Below are 23,894 nucleotides of genomic sequence, written 5' to 3' on the forward strand. Positions count from 1 at the left end.
CTAAAGTGGGCAGTACCAGCAATTTTTTCAATGCATTGCAAATTCACCGAGTACACTGAATTAGTTCTTGGTATTGCCGGCGGCTGTTACAAGACCTGGATAGCCAAACTGGTAGCTCCCGCATCAAACAACACATTCAACACAACGGCGGAAATTTGTTCGAATAAAGGATATTTCACATAATCGACTATGACGTTCACTCTTTACTCGCTGTAACTTACATCTTAATAACATGTTTCAGATTTGAACATTATATAGTAGTATGTTTAATATTTTAATATTTGAAATACTATATGTAGCCGTTAATTTACATTCAAAAATGACTGCAAATACATTTTGTAATGGAGGAACATTACAAATCGTTTCACATCAATGTGAAAGAGTCGGAGTTCCAAGGGTAACTAGTGGACATTATGAGCAAATCAGCGTGGGCGTACTGTAGGGCACTATATGTGCAATGTACTTGTATATAATACATACATCCATATACACACAGCCGTGCGCTGATTGCCGCAAGCCCATGAAATTAAGTCACAAATTAATTAATTAATGCAATCAATACGCGTGACATTTGCATTGCATTTCGCGCTAGACAACGTGGGCAGCACACACACACACATATGCATGCACACATATACTTGTGCATACGTGTGTATATATGTACACTTGCATGCACTATTAAAATCTGCAATTGGGTCTCAGCCGGCTGGCTTAAGCAAACTTCTCTTTGGCGTTTTCTACCTATTGACAGCTCCCGGCTTCTAAATATAGCAAGTAGGCCGCTGAGGTCGCTTGCAACTTCGCATGTGTGTGTGTGTATGTATGTGTGTGAGCATGTGTTAAAGAATTACAGCACATTTAGACACACACACACGCACACCTAAACAGGAACAGAGCGCTCCATTCAACATTATTTTAAATGGACTTTTAATGTTGTTCGTATGTCGCATGCGCTTCATTCTTTTGGGGTCAGCTTATATTTTTGGTCTCAATTAGCCAAAAGATTGTGCCTTACATGTGTAACCACAGTAAAATAGGTGGATTTTCCGACTTTTCATGTTTCAAAATTTTACAATAGCGGGCCAACGAACAAGTGAACAATACCAGATTCAAAGCTGCTAATGACATTTATTTTGTTGCCGAATGACATTCTGAATCGTTTGGCCAAATAATTTATTTAATAATAACATTTATTGGTCAGATAGCTACAGAAACTATGAAAAACAATCATTAAATGTAAACTTAGTCTGAAGGAGAGGTAAGTAAGTAACCCCAGGTGACCAAAACTAATAATTACAAGCTGTACCTTCTTTTAGTGATCGAAACTACAATTTCAACAAATCATTGCGAAATAAAATTGGCAAAAACCGGAAACGGAAATAGTTTATCTCCACCTCAAAATTATTTACTATGTCTACAATGGATTGTGTCTTCCATGCTTTGCTTTTTATCTTTCAAATTTTTAAAAGAATTCCTATCCCGACACTCTCTCTTCCTCCTTACGATTGATCTAACTGCACTCTCTTGCTTCTTTGCAACAAATTATGGCGCTCGACCACCCTCGCTCCTCGCTTGTTCATACAACGGCAGGCAACTGGCTCGATTCACAAATGTAGGCAAGTTAGCAAACTGTTATACACAAAAGGGAGCTACTGACATACAGCTTAGTACAGCAGGTATAATACATTTGGTTCTTGTTTTGTGCCTCTTTCTTCTTCGTTATGGCGACATTTTGCCTGCTCATATGAAGCCCAACTGTGACAAATTTAAAGGTAGAGAGATCCTGCCCTAACAGAAGTAAGTATTATTGCGAATACATGCAATGCAAAATTAGCTTAATGAGTAAAAAGAATTACATATAATGGCGTTAATGGTGGGTACTTACACACACATGCAGATCAATTGCGAATCTCTTCATTTGAAAATGATTTGTAGCTTGTATGTAAATCACAATAACATAAAAAACAAAACAAACAAAAATGTCATTGACCGCAATTGATTTCAGCTCATCCAAAACTTCGATTATTTTAATTTAAAACTGATTATTTAACTGAAATACCTACTTACACACGTATAGTACATATGTATGTATATTAATGCATATCACACGCACAATCAATAAAAAAGGCTAACAAAAAAATTTGCGACACCGCAATTCTTTTCAAATCATTCGCATATACACATACTTACATATGTATGATACATACATATATACACGGCACTTAAGACGCGTGGCGATTACACATTCTTAAAACTTAAACGTTGCCATTTATAATTACAACTAAGCATATTTATAGATGTTAACTAATATTAAACGTTTCAACTAAACGTGTTCTATAATTTTAGACAATTTCAACGTAAAGCAACGCGACGCGTCAACAGGCTCTTTGAGAATGCAGAAGTGAAAGCAAAGAATAAACAAGAGAGAACGCTACAGTCGAGCAAGCCCGACAGTGTAATACCCTGTACCCAGGTAAACTTCCGTCACTGAGTTATATGCGCCCATAGCAGCAGCAAAAAGAGGAAGAAGAAGAGCGAACTTGTTGCTGCAGTTTGTGGGGGTTGTACTGTAGAGAATTTGTTTCGCTAATAACTTTTCTTAGAATTGACCGAATTTGATAAAATTTTAAACAACAGTAGATAATTGTATAGAAATTATGTGTGCAAAGTTTGGTTTAGGTAGCTTTTGAAATGTGGACGCTATTGACGAAATTCTGTAGCGGGGGAAGGGGGGGAAAATTAAAAAAAAAAAAATAAACTCGTCCTTACTCGGACCTAGGAGAATCTGGATGCCAACTTTGGTTATTCTAGCTTTTATAGTTTCCGAGATCCTTGCGTTCATCCAGACGGACGGACAGACGGACAGACGGACAGACGGACAGACGGACGGACATGTCTAGATCGATTTCTCTCGTCATGCTGATCAAGAATATATATACTTTATGGGGTCGGAGATGCTTCCTTCTGTATGTTACATACTTTGCACAAACCTAATATACCCTTTTTACCCTACGGGTACAGGGTATAAAAACAAGAATGGAATGCTAAAGAGGAACGGATCCAACTCTTAAATAAAATACTCTGTACTTACTCCTACGAATGCTAACGAGAAACATGTTTTTAAATTATTATTATTTTTTTAATAAATAAGCTTAATAGAATACAAGATATTCAATAAATAGATAGAGACAAATATGTACATATATAAAGTATCTATGCGTGTGTGCGTGGGATTTCAGCAACAACAACAACACCTGCTTGGGCAGAGATTACATTTATGCCTATAACATTCTTTAAAATTTACCTATCCAGACAAAAAACTTTAGTATCTAACAAACGCACATCATATTAGGTAAACTTAGTAAAGCGCCCCCTGTCGTCAGATTGCTCAAGCTGAGCTGTCTTTCTGGCAATAGATGGCGCTTGCCAAAATTTAATAAGGCTGTGGATGGTCTGCGTTTTGACTCTGTGGCATAATGGAACTTTTTAAAGTGACGTAGCTCTGTGAATTTTGCGTCTTTTATTTTTATTTTTTTTTTGCTTACCTGCCGCACCTAGTATGCTCTGTTTTTTTCGAATAACCTGTCAGTTGAGATTTCCTTTTTTGTTCATTGTCTATTGAAATTTCAAGGTGTTCTCTTCGAGGCTTGGACACTTAAAATTTGTGCATAAATCAATTTCGAGTTTTGTGTGCTCCCGTATTATTTAAATTGCTTGTGCAAAGTCCGTTTTGGATTTCGCGCTTTTTAAAACAAAAGCCACTAAATTTTTAGCAAGTATCTGCGTAGGATCTCAACGAAAAGGGCAATCATGTCGCAAAAACGTTGCTTTTCCATAAACATGATCTGCACGAAGCTAGAAGTGCCCGGACAAGACTTTGGATGTCCAGAGAAATTGAAGATACGCGCTGATGTCTGCAAGGGCTGCAAGCCCACCTTAGAAGCCAGCCGCATCAACGTCAACTGCATGCCGTTGGATCCGATCTGCCAATTTCTCATGGATGCCGAGTGCTTGCAGAAGCGTCTGGCGGAGGGTATTCAGATAGTCGTGAAATATATGGGCAAGGAAATTGGTAAGCTGAAGCCGAGTGAGCCGATCAGCTAGGCATACACATCATTTACACAATCCTTTCAGGTCGAGCGTGTTACATGCTGCCCGAGTTCGCCATCGAGCGGGTGTGCACATCCTTTCGGGAGGTTTCCCACTCTGCCAATGTGGAGCTGACGCACAAAGGCAATACAGTAGGTATGATCGGTATGCGAATGGTAATGGTGATGCGGTGTCCACCTCTGAAAGAGTAAGTACCGTTCATGTGAGAGCCGCCTGCAGAAGTCACGTAATTGTGATAGCGCCTAAATTTCAATAGAATCAGAAAAATGGAACGCATGGAAAACTGCGGCGGGAATGTGAAGGATTGCGTGGAGAAGATGGTCGATGCACAGGATCTGCTCTTCGTTGTAGGCGACAAGTCGCAGAGTTTTCCCAGTTCCTCTGCCGATCCATGCCTAAGTCTGGGCTTTGGCAGCGGCATGGAAACCGGGTCGTGCTCCAATGACAAACTTTCCAAATATCGCCATCTGAATATGCGATCTACAAAAAATGCCGACATGCTCGACTGCTGTGATCTCTCCGTGAGTAGAAACAAAAAATTAAATCATTTCCATTTCGATAGACCCCTGGTTGTTAACCAATCTCTTGCAGGGAGCTTCGCCAAGACTACTCGACATGGCGGGTCCATTTACTATTTGCGAGGGCGCTGAGGAAGATGTTGGGTGCTACAGTGTGGGCGCCATGCCTGGTCCTGGAGCACACTTCGCCTTACGCCCAACCTTGGGTGATGCTAACACCAACCGCCTGTGCACGAGAATCTCTACTCCGCGTCTTAAACAGACCGAAATCCAGAAGGCGCGCCGCTGCCCGTTGTGCAAAGAAGATGTTTCCTGGCTGCCTAAAATTTCCGCTTGTCCGCACTGCGGCTACAAGCCGGTGCCCGAGTTCAGGGAAACAACCTATGATGAGCAGGCCACAGCCGAGGCGATACTTAATAACCTGTTCGAGCAGTCAGCCAGCGATGTGCCCAGCTTCGAGTCCATCGACGGTGGTTGCTCCGAAGAGGGGGGTGATGTGGATCCCAAGAATTCCGAAGATGAATTTGACAATATTGTACGAGACTTTAAGCACCTAAAGCGCAGCATTAAGAGGACACGCCAGCAGGACACTGCTGCGACGGTGCCTCGAATGTGCAGTCAAATCGGTGGAAGTGGAGGCAAGACAGAAGACCAACCAAACTTAGCCATAGTCTTCGAGGAACTTAAGGATCTCTTCAATTTGCGGGCCAAGACTACGAAAACGAAAATTCGAGAGATTTGCGATGAAGCCTGCCGTCTGGCCAACAGCGTCAAGGAACGCAAGAGCTCCAAGACAAAGGAACCTCTTGCAAGTGATATTTGTGACTTGCCCAAGACCAAGAAGAAGAGGAAGAAGTGCGGACCAAGACGCAGGCTGCCCATGAAATCCAAGGTATATTCGGTACTATCCGTAAGACCCCATAGTCAGCGTCTAGGTCATGCCGAATGCTTCAACGGCTTCGGCCCCGGCAAGAATGTACCCAGCAACATGGGCTGGCTGTGGACGCGTTTTCCGCTGGCCAAACGACCTGGCTGGCGACCAGGCGCTATCGGTCGTACCATACGAGATCTAATGAGCTACTTTTTGAAAGACTTTCCAGTGGACAGTGTGCCTGTGTCCAAATACATGTCATATCACAACCAAAAGAAGCCACCGCCAGTTGAGCGCGAGGCAGAGCCGGAGGATCTCGTCCAGGTACCGACGCTGCACATCGAGAAGAAGAATGGCGATTATATTATAACGCTGCGCCCGCTGAAGGATGCTTCAACGCTGCAGCGTGCTGCTAATCCCTACGCCGAAATGAAACCCGTGCAGTTTCGTATAACGAAGAGTCCGCTTCTCAAGCAGCTGCGCGAAGTGAAGAGGTGCCTCAAGAATATGGGATTCAGCAAGTGTAAGTGCCATCGGCCCGTGATGCAATGCTACTGTCGCACCTTCATCGACAAGAAGCGACTTCTGCAGGAGGTACAACGTCAGTGTGAGAAACGCCGCATGGATAACTGTCGCGAGCAGCTCGTTCTCTCGGACACAACGGATAGTGAGGCAGAATTCGATTTTGGCGTTACGCCGCCGGCTGGAGTGATGAAGCCCGAGCGCCTCAAGGTGGTTGATGTCGTTAACAACGAGACGCAGTACTGCGAGGCTGACTGGGCCATGCCCACCATGTTCCCCCATCCACCCAATGCCCTGATGCAATACGGCGCATGCACGGGCGGCGAGCGCAAAAAGCTCTTCCCCTGGATCTACGGCAAGGGCAATGTGCATCAGGAGCCGAAGCCGCCCAAAATGCGCAACATGCCGAAGAAAACGAAGAAGGGGGCGGGTCGCCAAGCAGGTGGCTATGCCGGTCAGATCAATGATACATACACCAGGCCACAACCGGCATTCTATAAGCTGCCAGCGGACCTAAATACAGCAGACTTGAGGCCCGGACATCTGAGTGGTCCTCGCATGCAGCGTCTGGCCCAGGCTGCCTACCCACCTAGCCACCATGCACGACGGAAAGCGACTCGTCATGTGAGGTTTTCCAAGAAACTCAACGAGCCTGCTATGTAATCCAAAATTTACAACTATTTTATGCAATATTTTGAAAATCCATAAAAATTTTTACGTTAACCATTCAACAAAATAGCTTTGAACCACGTAACGAAATTTAAGTAAAAATAAAAAATAATCAAAGTCAAATAGTAATTCCTAGTTTCTTCGTAGGCACGAAATTTTTATTTGGGATGAATACAACAATATCTACAACAAACAAGAAAAAAAGCTAAAACCGGGTGTCCCCACTAAGAAATACTCTGTATAATTATAGAAATTTACAAAGCTAAGAAAATTAAAAAAAAAATGTTGATCGATTTTACCTCTCTCGGTAAACAAAGTAATTTCCAAAGTAATATGTGAGTGTATGAATGTGTATGTGCGTCTATTCGTGTCTGTGTAAACATGTTTGCAGTCAACCAAAGCACCAGCATCAACAACAGCTGCGGGCAGCGCTTAGGCAGCAACTATATTTATGGCTATAACTTTCTGTTAAGCCGGTCTATCATAGCGAAACTTAGGAAACGGACATATAATCACTAACACACATTTTCTGCGTATTCAAAAAAGGCATTTTGGACTAAAATCAAATCAAATCAATCAAAAAAATAAAACAAACTTGCAGAGCGTACACACATAACGCATCTTTGTGCAAAATTTGGTGTCTCTAGCTCCTATAGTCTCTGAGATCCAGGTGTTCATACGGACAGACGGACAGACAGGGCTAGATGAACTCGTCTTGTCACGCTGATCAAGAATATACTTGTATATACTCCTTCTGTCTGTTACATTTTTAGCTCGCGCCAACCTAATATACTTGTACTCTTGTACATTTCAGTACAGAGTATAAAAACACAGAGTTGCGAGTATTTGCGTGCATTTTCCTTTCACATCTTCTGATTGTGTGTCTGACCTGCGACACTGCATGTATTCACAGCTTTAGTTGTTCAATTTACAATATTTTACGGGTTGGTTATGGGCCTTTTAATAAAGCAGGCTAACTGCCCCTCTCACGTCCCACTTTCTTACTAAGCTAGTGGTAAATTCTCACTCGAATTGTTCTGCTAACCTGTGGGTTGCAAACTTATTGAGCATATCAAGATATACTAATTTTTTTGATAGCATTTTTTCATTGACAAGCAAATGCTTGCCTTTAAAAATAAAAATTTATAAAATTACAATAATATCGAAACCAACTCAATGTGGAAATTTAATTCTCGCAACGGCCAGCTATGCCTCGATTGACAGGACAGAATATTCAGAGATGGCCAAAGAAAAGGAAATATAAATAGAGAGAAAACAATTGAAAATAAAATAGAAATAGAAGAAAGAAGTTAAATTAGAAGAGAGAATTAGAGAGTTCAGATGCGAGCGTCCAGTTTCGTTGAATTAGTGAGTTCGCCCAGGAAGGTGCTGCCCGAAGGCGGTCCACCTGAGTCTGCTGAGAGCTGGGCAGTATTTTTAAAGTAATACTTTAAAAATATTCAGCGGGAGTTGTTTCACAATAGAATGTGTTCGATATTCACTTTTAGGGGGCGGAGAAAGGCTTTCATTGAATTGCCGGAAGATAAGGCTTTTGAAAATCATAAAACTTCCATCTATGTCTCTCATGGGGTGTAAGAAGAAGTGCAAATTGGTTTAAATAAACAAATGCACGGCTGCTTTGCCAAACATTATCAACAAATCTATACACAGCAGCTTGTCAATGTTTGCCTAACCTTGCCACCAACTAAAACGGTGACATAATAACATTAACATTAACATTTGCGGCATATGCAAATTTTATGGCTTTTAATCTCGCTTGGCAATGATGTCTTTCTAACCAATAATGTGTTTCCGACGACAGTCGCCGCGCTCTGTTGATTTGCAATTAGCGCTAAACTTGGCCCAAAAGTCGCGGATTACTCTATATACGGCTTTGGGTGTCTCAGCTTTTAGTTACTCCACATTGTTCCCCCCATTTGCTCTGATTAAGTGAATATCATATCTTGATTGTTGGGCGCGTTAGGCATGTAATCCGCCTGCACTACAAAGCGCCCACAACTTGTCACCAGAGAGCTCAGACGCGCACCAACCGCCCAGCTGGCAGCACACAACACCACCAGGAGGAACGGAACAATGCGGCATAGTAGGCGGCATCTACCGCACCACTTCACTCTCATGGCCGTCGCACTGTTGCTCAAGTTTGGGGAAAGCGCCGATGTCGCCAGCTATGACGGCGACCATTATTACAGCAACGCAAGCATGAAGCTACTCCGATTTCGCGATTTTGAGCCTCGCCAGCAAAGTGCGAAAATTGAAGTTCGCGAAGGCGCAGGTGGGCGTGAAGCTCGTGGATTTCATTTTCATTCGAGCGGCGATGACGTGAGCGTGGAATTGGAGTTCATCGTGCCCTTCTTCAAGGTGCCGGTGAAGCGCAGCATGTCCATGGCCAGGGACACTCTACGGAATATTCTTAATCTCCAGACAGGGGCCCTCATCAACACAGTGGTTGTGGTAGCCGGCGGTGCTATCGTGGCTGCTGTGGTGCGACTATTGCTGGGATCGGTGGTCCTTACACCATACGGCTACGGGCGCGACTCGGCTGCCAACAAAAACAGCCAGACTAATAGAGCCAGTGAGTATGGAAGTCCAATTTGAGGTTCCAAGTGCTAAATGGCATTCCTCTCTCACAGTACGCCGCTTAACGAGCGCCGTGGAGTCCCAACTGGATGAACATCAGATCGATATGCCTGCCTGTGCTCAGCGCTACATCTGCCAGTATTTGCAACGCAACGCGGCCGCCGTAAGGAGGCGGGACCCGACTGCGGCCAGCCATGCCAAGCTAATCCACGCGTTGGCCAAGTGAGTACAATTTCTGGGCGTAAAGTTGATCAAATTTCCAGGGATTATGATGTGCCTTTGTTCTACTTGTAGTTTCCAGTGGCTCGACACCTTCCTAAATGGCACCGCCGTCTTTAATGCCATTGGATCGGCACGAGCAAGCAGCGACTGCGGGCGCATCTTCCGGAGTTGTCGGTGGTCCCAAGTCAACCTGGGCTGGATGCGTGCAATGCCGCGCTTCTTTCAGTATTTCAATGGTTAAGATATTAGATACATATGTATAGTAGGACGAATACCAATGTTAATTATATAGTAAGTAGGTTCTGTTAGTGATGCACACATCCATACAATTAAAATGAATACAAATCCATTAACTATACATATTATCGCCTATGGAAAAATGCTGAAGAATAAGAAATGAATATACGATATCAACCAGATCCTAAAGGTGAGTCGAAATAAGAGCTATAGCTGAACAGGTCGGCGCTTGTTAACTAAGTATATTTATGGCTTATACCTGAAGCGTAAAAGTCATCTGCAAGACGAGACATATCGAGCTAGACATATCCGCCTGTCTGGATGAGCCCCTCGATTTCGGAAACGACTGAGTCTATATTGACCATTTTTCTGACTCCCTAGGCAGCTCCAGTTTGTTTTATTATAGTGGTAAAATAATCTTCAATCTATCTACTTAAGAGTTCAGATAATCAAGCACAACTCTCTTAGAGCTGATTGGGGCTCGAGAACAGCATTACTATTGCAGTCTGGCATATGCCCTTTTCTCAGATTCTAACAATTATGCTTCCAAAATAACATTTCAAGGCAAGCGGAGAAAGCTTTAACAATCAATCGGTCAGTATGGCGAAAACGTGCGAACTGTTTTCGGTCAGTAAATTGTAATACTTCTAAGCATATGCTACTATTTCAGTCATCATTTATCAAGAGATTATAGTATGTCACTTAATAACATATAATGGAATGCATGACCTACCAAGATCTGTTGTTCTGCAAAAGGGAAAGCGATTTAGAAGGCGTTTCGCCCGAAATAAGGGAGAAGATAGCAACATGAATAGAGAAATCGATTTTCCATATCCGTCTGACTGTATGAACGCCTGGATTTCGAAAATGGCTGAGCCCATATTGACCAAACTTGGGGTGCAGACTCTCCTTATCTCCAGGCAACGCGAGTATGTTTATTTTTATACCCTGTACCCAAAGGGTACAAGGGTATATTAGTTTTGTGCGAGTGTATATGGAACACACAGAAGGAGGCTTAGTAGACCCCACAAAGTATATATATTCTTGATCAGCATGACGAGCCGAGTCGATATAGCCATGTCCGTCTGTCCGTCTGTCTGTATGAACGCAAGGATCTCAGAAAGTATTAGAGCTAGAATAACCAAACTTGGTATACAGATTCTCCTGAGACCGAGAAAGGACGAGTTTGTTCATTATTTCTCCACTCCCCCCCCCCCTATTAACGATTTTCTATAACTCCCGTAATTCTTAGAATTATGAACTAAAATTTAGTAGTCACATTAGTTTAGGTGATTATATATCCGTATACCAAGTTTCATTATGATAGAATGATCGGAAAGAAGTTATAGCCATATAACCAGGCCCAATGCACACATACATACATATGTACAAGTACACAAACACGCATAGGCACGATTCTGATGTAACTGTAAATGTATGTATGCATATATGGAATATTTTATATTTAATTTAGTAAATTAATTAAATTAATTTAGTTAATAATTAAATTAATTTAGTTAATTAATTAAATAAATTTAGTTAATTAATTTAATTTATTTTTTGTGGGGTGGTACAGAGTATTTAAGAGTTGAGCCTGCTCGACTTTAGCATTCCTTTCTTGTTTTGATTACCCCACCCCATGACGGACTTTTGACAATACTTTTTTTTTTCAAATTTCATCCAAATCGGTTGATTCTAAGAAAAGTTATTAACGAAGCAATTTCAGTCCAATACGTCCATTTCTTTTTATTAATTTTTCTTCTGCTTCGTTTCGGCTTAAAGTATTTTACTATCGGGCGCGATCGACTGTAGCATCCTCTCTTGTTTATTAATTGCTTCAATGTATAATTAATTTAGCAAATATTAATGAAAACTGAGGCCGTCTATTCCAATCAAAATAGTTTTTTTGGATTGACAACAAATCGAAGCTATTTATATACGAATACTTAGAACAACAAAGTGACATCAAATACCAATTCTGCCAGCAAATAGGGATGGGAATAGGTTTCAGTTCGGAAAATGCTCAACAAAACATAAGAAACTATAGGACGAGTCTTCAACACTAATCTGAAACATGCCTTGCGGACATTTGTTTATTGAGGGATTTCATTTTGCTATAAATAATGTGTGTGTTTAAAGCCAATATTTACATTCAATTATAATTCCTCCAGGTAACCATTTTCTGAGGGCAGCCGCTTCGCTCGCTTATGTCATGCACATGCGCAGCAATTTGTTGCATTTTGCAGAGAAAAGACAACAAAGTGTGCCGCTAAAATCATCACAGTCAAGAGGCGGAACGTGGCGTAACTGAAGCGTTTGTGGCAACTGACAAATTTGCGGGCAACACGTAACAAAGCATCCCATGTAGCTGCAACTTAGTCAGCAGCGTTCGAATAATATTCAAAAGTTTGGGAGCAACGTAACGGCGCGGACCTCGAAGCGGAAGTTGAAAAATGAAACTAGTTTGTGTGCTGATCGTCTTCCTCACCCACTGTGCAAGCCTTTGGGTAGCTTGTGCCGGCGATTCCGACTCAAAGGACTATCGGCAGCACGAAAATGCAGCTGGCCACCATCATCACAAGCCAAATCAAGTGGGATCGCGCTTCATCGCTTTCGAAACTGCAGGAAAACACATCAACTTGGGCTTGGACTATCTATTGCCGTTTCTGGAGGTGCCCGTCAAGCGAAAGGCGAATGGCCCTCCCAAGGTAGGTTGCAATACTCTTTTATAATGCAATCAATTGCAAAATTTAAAATTCACAATATGTTTTTAATACTAATAGTATTGTGGTTTAGTTGTTTGTGGACAAATGTAGAAGACAGAAGAAGGCACATCCATTCCCCAAAAGTACACTTGCATGTGTACATACTACAGTTTGCTTTTTCGGAGTATCAACAAATTGAAGTCTCATCAGAATAAAAATGATAAAAACAACACTTTAAGATAAGATAAGATAAGGTAGGGATCAGAGGATATATGTCCGTCTCAGCAGAAGGTTAATTAGAATTCAGACATAAGCAACATTCACTTCACAGTTGAAAGCGCTTTCAATTCAATATTTTTGTTTCCTTGCTTGCTGGAATCGAAATTAAATTAAATTTTCACTTGCTTTTGGCAATCGATATAAGTCCCATTCCGTCTCTGCTCTTCGCTTTTCATCGGGAGAGAAACCAATTATTATTATTTATTTCATTTAGTTATTAATTATTTATTCTTTATATAAATCTATTGGCAAGATCAGCAGGTTGTGTCTGTCCTCTTCATCCTCCTTCTCACTATTCTTCTTCCTTTTCTTCGCCGCTTCGGCAGGCGCCTTGCTAATACATTTGCGTGGGTTCGCAGACGCTCCATGTATTGAGCAGCCTGCTTATTTGGCAGGTCACCAACTTTTTCCACCCCTAGATCCTTTTCTAATTGTGCTGTTTTCATGTAACAGGGGACACCTGTTAGTAGGTGAAGGGATTTCCACCAGGTGAGATTTTGCAGCGATTCCATATACTTGCAAGCCATATCGCCAAGAGGGAGCGATACAATTGTTTTTAGCCAGGATGGCCGTGTCATCTGCGTAGGAAGCGATTAGAAGGTCCTTTGGGTCCTTTCCCTTCAATAGAAATCGTAGTGCCAGTGGTGGGCCCCAAGACACTGCCTTGCGGAACTCCAGCTCTAATACCGCTGACACTAGATTGGGGGGCAACATTGGCTTAATTTTGACTAATTAGGGCATTTAATTTAGGCCATTGCACCAGACTCTATCAAAGGCCTGCCTTATGTCCACGTATGCCGCCACCACGTACTCCTTAGCCTTAAATCCCTCAAGGATGAAATTTACTACCCTATTCAATTGTTCTGGTGGTAAGATTAAAATTCTTGTGATAAGTGAAATGGTTTAACCGTTGAATGAAATAAATAAATAATATAAAGTAAATTATACAAATTGCAGTTTCTACAATGGCAGCAAAAGAAAATAAACCATATAAGGAGTGCTGCATTAAGAGCCACTAAACAGTCAAAAATTACTGATTTTTTTGCCACGCAAGGAGCCACCATATAAAAAAATGTTAATTACAAAAACTGCTCTGATTATAAATGCCACCAAATGAATTTCCATTTTATTTTAATAAATATGTGTTCTCTTTTTACTTTTGAAAACTTTTGCCATTTGAATAAACCTTTCCATGTTTTTGAAACTAATGAAACGACGTTTTCAAGGAACGTAACCCCCGGGTTAAGCGAGGGCTACATGTACAAACATATCTATTTGGGGCGAGTACTTACCCTTTCCTTGCAGACTACCATCATCGTTATTACTATAAGCAGTTTCCCATAATATTTATTAACTTTTAACTGTGTATGTATTTCTGCCTTGCAGAAATTAAAATTTTGATGAAATTTGTTAAAAACTTCTAGCCACTGGTCATCATCAACTCCGCGGCGATCCTCAGCGGCGGCCTGATTGCCGGGGCCGGCCTTCTTGTGGGTCACCTGATCAGAAGCATGGGCCTGGAGAGTGTGGATGCGAAGGACGAATCAGGTGAAAACGAGGACGGCCATAACGCCCGCAGCTTGTTCGATGATGAGCAAGGTTTCCTGCAGCTGTTCGACAACTTTAAGCTGGTCTATCGGAACGAGAGTGGCGGGCGTGTGGGTAAGTTAAAGCACAATAGATTCGGCTGCTGGCCATAAGAGCCTGTCTGTTACAGAGGCTGCCCTGCCCAGTTTCTTGGACACCATTGAAAGCACTTTCCTTGAGCACAACATCAATCTGGGCGTTTGCATGCTAAAGTCCATTTGCGGTTTGGTTCGCAAGGCCAGTGACAATGTGCTGAATGGGGAGGCGACCGAGCTGGAGCGTGTCCTGGATGGAGCTGCTAGCTGGTCTTGGTTGTTGACGTGGCTAGAGAAGACGGAGGTTCGCGAAGCCATCGATGCGGGCAGAGTGGCGCAAGTCTCCAATTATTGTACGGCCAAATATCCAAGCTGCGAGTGGGCAGCGCCAGAGGAAAAGCTTTGGAAGCTTTTCGGCACAAGCATACAGTTTAGATGAAGTGCAAGTGGACGGTGTCAGAAGAAAGCTTTGGGAGCTTTTCAATTCCACCACAGTACAGTACAGTGCTGCATGCAAGCAGTGTTTTTTCTCAAATGCAGTACCGAAACTTTCCGTAAGCGTTGTGTGGCGGCGCTAGCTCCTTTTTCCTTACCATTCACCCTGTAGGCCTTTATTTAAATAATGATTCGTGTTTAGTTTTCATGCATGCAATATTCATCGAAATGATTGTTTTATTTATATATTTATCAATATGTGTTGTTTACCGAGATAGTAGAACATAGAACAAACATGATTAAATTTAAGTTTAGATAGAAAACATCGAAAGATACTGCTTAATTAAAGAGACAATTTGCTTGTTAATTTTATGACCTAAATATACAAATATATATGAATTCTAATTTACATAAAATAACAACAAAATCGAAACATAATCGTGTAATTCCAGATAGACTGATTGAACATAATTTTAAGAAAAATGGGAAAGTTGTGTCAAAAAATGCACAAAATTGAAATTGAATCAAGAATACGTGAAACTAAAAGGGTTCCCTTACTTAGCGTTAAATATTTATCGCACTACATACAATTTGAATAATTCCCTTACTTTTAGTTTTTTTTTTCCTCTTTTTTTGTGTAAAACCATTTAAAAATTTTTTTCTTTGCTTTTTTTTTGTCTGCCATAGTTTATTATAGTTCGGATTACCGGGAGGCTTCAGCTTGTGCCGCACTATGGAAAACTTTACATTGTATATTTTTTTACATAAACAATCTTTTTTTGCCAGTTTTCATTTTAGATTTGTGTATATAATGTCATTAAAAACTACATTACATAGACATGTGTACATCTGGTTCTAGGCAGTTAAAGTTGCTAAAAAACTATTCATAATATTTCAAAAACTTTCCTTTCGCTCCAAGTGTGTCTGTTTTGTGTGTGTGTCTGTTTGTGTGTGTGTGGGGCACGTTCTTTTTAATCAATCAATCAATCAATCATTTGGTTACACTTCATTCTCAGGTACTTGTTCACAAATGCGCCGAAAGTAAAAGGAAAACAAGTAGAGAAATGCGTTCGGAAAATGCAGTGCTTCCAAAACTGTATGCAACAAGAACGTGCGTGTGTGTGTGTATTTGTGAGGGAGTGTGTGTGATTAGGCGATCTCCGGCCAGTCGATCATTTGATCGTTAAACTGGAAGTCCCCCCCACTCATGTTGTAGTCATCGTTGCAGAGGTCCATCCAACCAGGAGTGCCCAGTAGCGGGTTGCTGCTGTCCATGTACGATATGGAGGACTTGCGACTGGTCGCGTTGCTGCCACTTGCTTCCAGATCCTCTTCAATAGGACGCTGCAGCTGCTGCTGTTGTTGTTGTTGTTGTGGCGGAGGTGCCGGCGGCGGCGTAGCGCTCGTCGTCTGTTGCGACACATCCTCGTTCCCCTTGTTGGCAGTACGCTTTGAGGGGGAGGAGGGCGTTCCCTCCACCATGCTGTTGTCATCGATGCCGCTATCACTGGCGGAGTCCGTGTCACAGGCTGTTAGGCCCGGCGGCATGGAGTCGTCCTGGGAGCACGTTGAGCCGCCATCGCCAGCATCTGCAAAAACGGGCGACAGCTGTAAATTGGTGCCGCTTATCAGCGGATTATGGCGATAGTTGCGAAGGATTGCAGCCGTGCTGGTGTAGCAGTGGAGCGGTTTTGTGTATGCGGACGTATTGTCGACCGTGTCGTTGTCCAGAGACATAGGCTCCGATGTGTCCTCGCCATTGTCGATCTGATTTTTGGAATAGAGTAGAGGGGAGATACAGAAAGAGAAATTAGTTAACAATTAAAGGAAGCTTGAGGGGAAGCTTGAAAATCGTGACTTCATTTCATTTAATTTAATTATGTCACGAGTTTCAGGCTTCGTCGTTTAAGGATTTTTTAAACTTTCTTTGCCTTTTTCCTTTACACACTGAAACACTGAATATATTGTTCACTTCTCTGTCATAATTTGCGGTAATTGGATCGATTTTGGAATTGTTTTCAATTATTCCTAATGCTAATTAACAGAAATATCTTATGCAATCGCACACTTAAAGCAAACTTAGGTACAGCAATAATCACTTAAATTAACGTAAATATATTATCTGCATTCTAGGCTAGAGCCGTAATATGAAACCTGTGCCCATTTCTGTGCAAATGCGGCAGATTAGGAGGATAAATGAATTCGCAACTCACAACTTCGCATTTCATATTCAATGCGAGCGCCAGCAATTATGGCGAACCGAGAGGAAGGTCATAATTATGACGAGGGATCTGTGCTGGAAAATGAGCTCAGCGTTGAGTATTTTGAGCCGCATTCGCAAAACTTTTTAAAGTCACAGGATATTCGAAAAGACAACCAGCAGACACACCCACTACAAACCTAAAAGGAAGCAGAGCGCACACAAAAGTGTGCCGCAAAGGCAGTCTCTCGGCAATAAATCATATTGTAATGGCAATGTTCGCTTGTCCCACTCTCCGTGGTTGCTTAATAGAGTATAAGGATGTCAGTGCGGAGGAATATGATTATGCTGGATTTGGGCACAGCAAGTCGAGATACTCCTACGTGCATATCAATTTCAATGGCGACGGCTCCAAGTTGCCGTTTGTACTTTTCAATAATAATGACGCCGATGCTGAAGGGAAAGCTGTCTAGCTCAGAAAATCTTTTGTAATGCCACTCTCCCCTTCCTCTTCCCTCTTCCCCAGCCAGAGTTCAAGGGTCCTTTGGTGCTGCTGCAGTTTAACGAACTCTGCACGGAGATTTGTTTGTCTTTCAGCTGCAAGCAACCGCTAATTGCAGCCAGCGCTCAATTACCAGAAAGCGAAAGTGCTGTAAGTTGATCGATGGACAAATACGAGTATATGCGAGTAAGTCAGAGACAATGCCCGCCAAGTGCAAATGGACGTGTAAACCGACATGTGCGCCAAGTTAACCGAAAGGGAAAGTTTGCCACCCAAGAACACGCCTCAGCCTCAGCGCAATCCACAGCCCCTATCTCTAGCCCCACCCTACACGTGCTTTTGCGCCATATCAGCAGAGCAGAAATACGCGCAGCCCTGGATGTGGAAGTGGCCGCTAGGCATATCAAACCACTTCGTCGGCACATTAACAGCTGCCTGTGCCTCGCACTTCGGGAAAAAGAAACTTCGCGAAGCACACACACACACACACACACACACACACACCCACACACACCCACAGCGATAAAAACAAAGCAAAGCAAACGGGGAAATAAAACAGAAAAAATAAAAAATGAAAGCTAAGGCTGCTCGACGCACTGGTGCCCTACAGTCAGCAACACAATCCACATATTTTTTAAGTTTCCTTTTAATCTATTTTATTTTTTCCACATATTTTTTAAGTTTCCTTTCAATTTATTTTATTTTTTCTTTTGAAAGTGGTTTCTGGTTTCTGAGACAGCAATTACCGGGAATATCAGACCCATCAGACCCCCATGGAGTATTTCATACAATTTCGAACAGCACCATGTGACTAAATCCTGTGAATGCAAAGTAAGTGCTATACTCCACAGGGTCATTTATAGCTCTAGCTCTCAACGAACGGACTATTCTCTTCCTGTAATCACAGATGCAAAGAGAGGCTCAAAACCAAACAAAACAGCATTGCTAAGGTCAGGCAGGCAAAATGCAACATCTTATAAAGGATCTATATAAACTTGCCAGCTGTTGTATCCTTCACTGGTTATACTTCTAGTATACGAAGCGAAGGGGACATAGCTTGCCGGACTGGCAAATCAAATCTTCGCTTAACGGGTTAGGGATTTTCCCTTCGCTCTTTTTGCTCCTTAAGCAATCTTATGAGTTACTAATTAGAATTTAGTTCTCTCTTCCTGTTACTATTTTTTCAACGTTTAGGAGACGCTAATAGGCATTATTTTTGAGGCTTTCTTAAAGTTGCACCTATTATTTGTTATCTTCATCTATATTGTAATCTATATCGACAGCCCACATCTTGTTAATAAAATATAAAATAGAAAAACAAGAAGTATTTCGATATGAATTAATGATCATAATAAAGCTAAACTTAATGGTTTATTTATGTAAGAAAATTTTACTGTTCAAAATAATGTATCTTAATTCTGTTTTTACAGTTTTCTGTTTTTAACACAGTTTGAAAATTAAAAATTGTGTATATGGTTGCACGTCTTTATTCCATTTAGCACGATTCAAAATAACTTTTAATCAATTTATTTTTTTTTGAAACCAATCTACCGTGTAAAAACAGAATTAGGTGTATAAAACGAGTATATGTGGCCTAATTAATGTCCACCCTACAAACCCATAAGACCCCCTTTTCCACTTATAACTGCAAGTCTGCCTTATTCTCTCACTCGACTGAGACTTACTCTCGCCCGCGAATATTTCAAGTCGCGATCACGGTTGCGGCGTGATCAGTGAACAGCTGACAGGGTTGCCAGAGCTGCTGCGCACGTTTCTATGCTACCACCAATGCATCCCCAACCCGAATAGCTATTGTAACTAATGAAGCCCATCTTCTCCTCTATGTCGTCGTTTTGAATTCTGATATAAAGCAGCTCACAAAACATTTAGAAATGTTCGAAAATACATGAATGGCTGATTAAGATCTACATTCGCTAATTCGAGCAACAGTTCATTCACATCTGACTTTCTCGAAATCTACTTGAAGGCTAGATTCGTCTTAAAGGGTATTGTTATAAGGGTATACTCGATTGCATCAAAGGTTTATCAGTCAGAGATTTTATTCCGCTTTATCTAAACAAACTATGGCTAGTTGCATATTTCTGAAATGATTTTGGACCGTTTCCAAAACCCCAGCCCAAGAAGCGAAAAGTCTGGAGGTAGATTACCCGTGCTAGTCGAAGGACCCGCCTCTTCCGTTTCATTTTTGGACAACTTGGGATACATTAATAACAACAGCTTTATTGTACCTTTAATGGATGGTGGAGGAGGGTATAAAAAAGCTGCATGCATAACGCTTGGGCCAGTCGGAGGGAAGTTTTGAAAAATTCGCTGTGCACGCGCTATGGCCCCTGGGTGTGCGCTGTGGAGGGCGTCGAGGCGGGTACTGGCTAGCGTTGTGTATGGGTGGGGGGGAATGCCAAAACAAATACGAAAAAGTATTGTAATAGGTTTATTCCTTGATATATTGTTCGGCCTAGCATTCTTGCCAAAATATATAGTAGCAGCATTCACATTCATAAGCATAAGCATAGGCGTAACATGCTTTGCTGCATTATTGCTGGCAGGGAGCGACGAAAGTGAAAACGAAACTTGGTAGTATTAAGGAAATTGGATGGACATATTGACAGAAATTCGTGTAATTGGCAACTTATTGTCAAAGCAGTGGCCTACGTCCATTAGGCAGAAGCTCTAGGGGCCCAACTTTATGACAGCGCTGCGACCGCTTTAAAGTCAGTTTCATGTTCACGTCACTGCTCTTTAAATAGGCATGCGAGCACACACACACACCCACACGCAGACAAGTGTGTGTATGTCAACAAAAAAAGAAGAAGAAGTAAAGAAAAGTAATTAAAGCAAAACTTTTACTTTCGCCTGCCGCCTGCTGTTCTTTATATTCTCTCTCTATACTGAGTAGTGTGGGCTCCGGCCTAGCACAATACATCCAAGATGCCCATGTCTTGTGCTTTGTTTGCTACAAAAATTCTCTGTCACTTTAACAATCATAATAAAAGAGGACATTCAATATGCGCGGCTTACAAGTTCTAGCAGCTTAGCGCACAAAAGTAGGCAACAGCAGCATGCTCTCGCTCTCCCCGCCCTGCTCAACGTCTCTATCGATTTTGGTCCGTGGAGTGTTGCGTGTGTATAAAATTTCATTTCGATTTTCTTAGTACGCCGCCAGTTTAAATTTCGCCTACAGGCGCCGGAATTTGACTTTTCTTCCAACAATTTGCGACATTTGTTGCGTCATTTTCGAGACCAGCTCCTGGGAATACACACTTATCGCATGGCAGAAGCATTGATGTTCAAATGGACTGTGCCGACTGTAAATGCGAAAGGGTTCGCATATCCCCCGAGGAATACTAAAGTTGTAGGCAAAATCAATAAGCAGCATGACAAAATAAAAATCCAACAGCGAGTCTTTTTTTCCATTTGCCGACCAATTTGTGGCTTTGATGTTGAAGCTATTTAATTATTTCTCAATATCGCCCGACCTTATCGTGAACGTAGGCGCATTATTTATGCAAACACACGCATGCATGCTGAATGTGTGTGTGTGCAGATAAATTTCCATTTCGATTACAAGTTGTGGGGCTGTCAAAGATTTGATTAAGTCAGTATCGAGCTGAGGCAGACAAACGGGCGCTCAGTCTGCCAGCAGATAGCATCATTTATACCAATCAAGAGATTTTAATAAATTGCCAGTTGGCTTGTCTCGCATTATTCCAATAAAGATTAATCAATTCCCAGGTTGTCGGGCTACATACATCCTAAGGACGAGAGCCCCCATCAAAATTATTGGCAAAAGTTGAGTGGAGAAGTGTTGCCCAATAGCGAAGCCCAAATCAAACACAATGTTAGTTTTTCTTTTTGTTTTTTTTTTGCTTTCTGCATTCGCGGCATATTTTATAATTTGCTTGTTTTATGTAATACATAATATGCATGTATAGTATGTATATGCATGTCTGTATGAATGTCTAAAATATTTATTAAAATTTATTTAAAAATATTCTCATTATACACATAGCAAGATGCATTGTTATTAGTTTAATATCGTTTATGTACTTGTATGTATGTATATGTATATAGTCGTAATTGTATTGCATATTTTTCGGCGCTCCATTGCTAGTCATGCACAAAAGACTAGAATTGGAGTCGCATTCGAATTCTCTTTACTCCTCTATTATTTAGTTTAGTGTTTAATTTAAATTTTCTCTACATTTCGTTCGTAAAATTTGACTTAGTTGGAGGTATTTCTGGTTATACGAGTATGTACTGGGTGTGGTATTGTGGTCGTAAAGTCTTCCTAGAACAATTTGTTGGGTGTCTGTGTGTTAGTTTGTATTTTCATGCAGCACTCCACTCAAAGGTCCGGCAGCTACAAATGACGAGAAATACGTACGAGTACATAGCTGCTGTTTGTGCCTTTTTGAATTGTGTATTCTTTTTTTGTTTTTTTGTTTTGTGGGTTCTATTTTGCTGTGCAAATAAAAATAATTTTGCATGAGAATGACTCGCCATTTGTTTCTATGTCACGATGAAACTTTGACAAATGAGCTGTGGTTAGCCTGTGGTTGCAAAGGCCAGGACTGTACCACATTTGGGCGTCTAATCTGCGCAACTTGTTGCTGCTGCCTGGCCAGCCTGATAAGAGAGTGGGCCTGGGAATGGAAGTGGGAGTGTGAGGGCCAAATCGCATTGTAATTTTACATTAAATGCGCACAATTAATCAATGTAACTAGGCAGTTTGTTGTTGCAAATATTGACTTTGCACTCACACGCTGGCAGGTTATGCCATGACTTTCACAAACTTGCTCAGATCGACTCGACTCGACTTGGCCTGAATCATTTATCAACAATCTGGCAGGTCGACAGTTATCAAAATCAATTGCTAAGCGCAAAGTGCTTGTCACCTTTGCTCGACTCGAGTTATGACGAGTAGCAGTAGGTAAGTCGTCAGGGGACTGCATGAAACGGATATGTCGGTGTGTATGTGTGTGTATGTGCTTTATATCTTTACCAATCTTTAGCTAATAAAGCTGCTTTGTGTTGGGTTTATTTTTCAACAATTTCGCTAAGAGTCACTCTTCTTTCTTTCTTTACTTTACTCAATATATTGATACTGAAGCAGTTTGAGGTATGTTTGTATGTATGTTTGTCTGTCTGCTGCGGACGCACATAAGTATGCTATAAAAAGAGATACAACATTTAGTTTAGTTACTTGCTCTAGAATTTTCGTTTGCCTTAGTCAGCTAATTATGTAGCTATGTATGTATGTATGTTTATATGCATGGATTGTAGCTAGTGATTTGTTTATAGAATCTTTACTTTTTCTAGACACATACAACAAGAAAGGAGGTAGTAAAAAATGCTTCTGCTTCTGCTTTACTCTGCGCTTCTTTGCTAGATTTTGTTACGTTTTTCTTCATCTTCGTTTTTTGATTGGAATTATGCAATTGTGGGCGCACAACATTTAGTCTAACAAGTTTATTGATCTATTTATTTAAATATATATATACTATAAATTTTGTATATATGAATATTGTTGTCGTTATTAAATGTATATGTATACACGAGGTATATAATTGTTGGGAGGCGTGGCTGGCGCACGCACTCTCACATATGTACTTATGCATGTACTGAGGTATATGTGGTATATTTGTTTTGTATGTATGTACTCCCTCTGTCCACCACTCGTTATCGATTTGCACTCTGTCCGAATAAAGCTACACTTGTTGCTCCTCCTCTGACCTCGATCTCCCTCAGATCTCTCTCTCTCTCTCTCTCTCTGTCATACGAACCCCGAAAAAATTTCAACTAAATTTAGATCGCACTTGGATCATTATATTATAGTACCGTATATTTAATATTTTGTATGTGTGTATTTATGTATGTGAGTGTATGTTTGTAGCTATTATATGTACTATACAAATCTGACTTGCATTCGAGTCTAATACTATGTCGATATAAATTAATTGTCTATGCATTAGTTAGGCATAGCAGTTGATTATTTTTGTAAGTTTAATTTACTTTTTAAAGCCACGTCAATTAATGTTGAGTGTGTTTTCGGTTCAATATACTCGTACTTGTAGTTTAGTTTGAGGTTAAAATGCTTTGCAAGTTTTGGGTTTAGACTAGCAGCAACTTTTCCTAATACGTATGCCTAGAGCTTGCTTCCTTCCTTCCTTTCCTCCTTCCCACCTTCCTTCCTTCAATTCAACCATTGTTGGAATCCCGTCACTATTTACAAAACTTTTTGTGTTGCATATAAGTACTAATATATTAAATATTTTTAGGGCTTTTATGTGTATAATTTTTGAGAGTTTTTGGCTCGCAGTCTTTTTGGGCTATAATTATTCTCATCATTCTGTATCGTTTATTACACAGCTTACACGAATTTA

At 41.1% G+C, this 23,894-nt stretch overlaps 4 protein-coding genes across 6 annotated transcripts in view; 3 read left to right on the plus strand and 1 right to left on the minus strand.

Moving 5' to 3' along the window:
• Positions 1–3,619: 3,619 nt before the first annotated feature.
• Positions 3,620–6,819, plus strand: LOC115620920. Of its 2 annotated transcripts, XM_030514419.1 has the most exons (4): positions 3,620–4,072; positions 4,135–4,297; positions 4,367–4,631; positions 4,702–6,819. In XM_030514419.1, the coding sequence occupies exons 1-4, from the start codon at positions 3,811–3,813 to the stop codon at positions 6,682–6,684; spliced, it is 2,673 nt and encodes an 890-aa protein (XP_030370279.1). In that variant the 5' UTR covers positions 3,620–3,810; the 3' UTR covers positions 6,685–6,819. The 2 variants fall into 2 exon arrangements, with proteins under 2 accessions (XP_030370279.1, XP_030370280.1); XM_030514420.1 differs by lacking the exon at positions 3,620–4,072 and having other exon boundaries at positions 4,168–4,297; positions 4,350–4,631.
• A 1,965-nt stretch (positions 6,820–8,784) lies between these two features.
• LOC115621915 lies at positions 8,785–9,751 on the plus strand. Its single transcript, XM_030515756.1, has 3 exons — positions 8,785–9,239; positions 9,316–9,510; positions 9,583–9,751. Exons 1-3 carry the CDS (start codon positions 8,785–8,787, stop codon positions 9,749–9,751), a joined length of 819 nt encoding a protein of 272 aa, XP_030371616.1.
• Positions 9,752–12,200: 2,449 nt separating this feature from the next.
• Positions 12,201–14,802, plus strand: LOC115621916. The gene is made up of 3 exons (XM_030515757.1): positions 12,201–12,455; positions 14,156–14,393; positions 14,449–14,802. Exons 1-3 carry the CDS (start codon positions 12,201–12,203, stop codon positions 14,790–14,792), a joined length of 837 nt encoding a protein of 278 aa, XP_030371617.1. The 3' UTR covers positions 14,793–14,802.
• Positions 14,803–15,416: 614 nt separating this feature from the next.
• Positions 15,417–23,894, minus strand: part of LOC115621625 (protein similar) — an 88,573-nt gene continuing 80,095 nt past the window's right edge. For both annotated transcript variants that reach the window (XM_030515322.1, XM_030515321.1), the window contains exon 12: positions 15,417–16,555. In XM_030515322.1, the coding sequence (XP_030371182.1) occupies positions 15,938–16,555 (618 nt within the window). In that variant the 3' untranslated portion in view covers positions 15,417–15,937. The remainder of the gene's footprint in view (positions 16,556–23,894) is intronic.

The sequence above is a fragment of the Scaptodrosophila lebanonensis genome, unplaced genomic scaffold (assembly GCF_003285725.1).
Source record: "Scaptodrosophila lebanonensis strain 11010-0011.00,11010-0021.00 unplaced genomic scaffold, SlebRS2 tig00000024-arrow-pilon, whole genome shotgun sequence".
In the NCBI taxonomy this organism is placed as follows: domain Eukaryota; kingdom Metazoa; phylum Arthropoda; class Insecta; order Diptera; family Drosophilidae; genus Scaptodrosophila; species Scaptodrosophila lebanonensis.

What these genes read in the sequence shown, in the direction of transcription:
- LOC115620920 (XM_030514419.1), top strand. Translation starts at nt 3,811, where the DNA reads ATGTCGCAAAAACGTTGCTTTTCCATAAACATGATCTGCACGAAGCTA. An exon ending in ATATATGGGCAAGGAAATTG is followed by an intron (nt 4,073 to 4,134) that starts GTAAGCTGAAGC and finishes CAATCCTTTCAG; the next exon opens with GTCGAGCGTGTTACATGCTG. An exon ending in TCGACTGCTGTGATCTCTCC is followed by an intron (nt 4,632 to 4,701) that starts GTGAGTAGAAAC and finishes AATCTCTTGCAG; the next exon opens with GGAGCTTCGCCAAGACTACT.
- LOC115621915 (XM_030515756.1), top strand. Translation starts at nt 8,785, where the DNA reads ATGCGGCATAGTAGGCGGCATCTACCGCACCACTTCACTCTCATGGCC. An exon ending in CTTACACCATACGGCTACGG is followed by an intron (nt 9,240 to 9,315) that starts GCGCGACTCGGC and finishes TGAGGTTCCAAG; the next exon opens with TGCTAAATGGCATTCCTCTC. An exon ending in CTAATCCACGCGTTGGCCAA is followed by an intron (nt 9,511 to 9,582) that starts GTGAGTACAATT and finishes TTCTACTTGTAG; the next exon opens with TTTCCAGTGGCTCGACACCT.
- LOC115621916 (XM_030515757.1), top strand. Translation starts at nt 12,201, where the DNA reads ATGAAACTAGTTTGTGTGCTGATCGTCTTCCTCACCCACTGTGCAAGC. An exon ending in AGGCGAATGGCCCTCCCAAG is followed by an intron (nt 12,456 to 14,155) that starts GTAGGTTGCAAT and finishes AAAAACTTCTAG; the next exon opens with CCACTGGTCATCATCAACTC. An exon ending in CGAGAGTGGCGGGCGTGTGG is followed by an intron (nt 14,394 to 14,448) that starts GTAAGTTAAAGC and finishes TGTCTGTTACAG; the next exon opens with AGGCTGCCCTGCCCAGTTTC.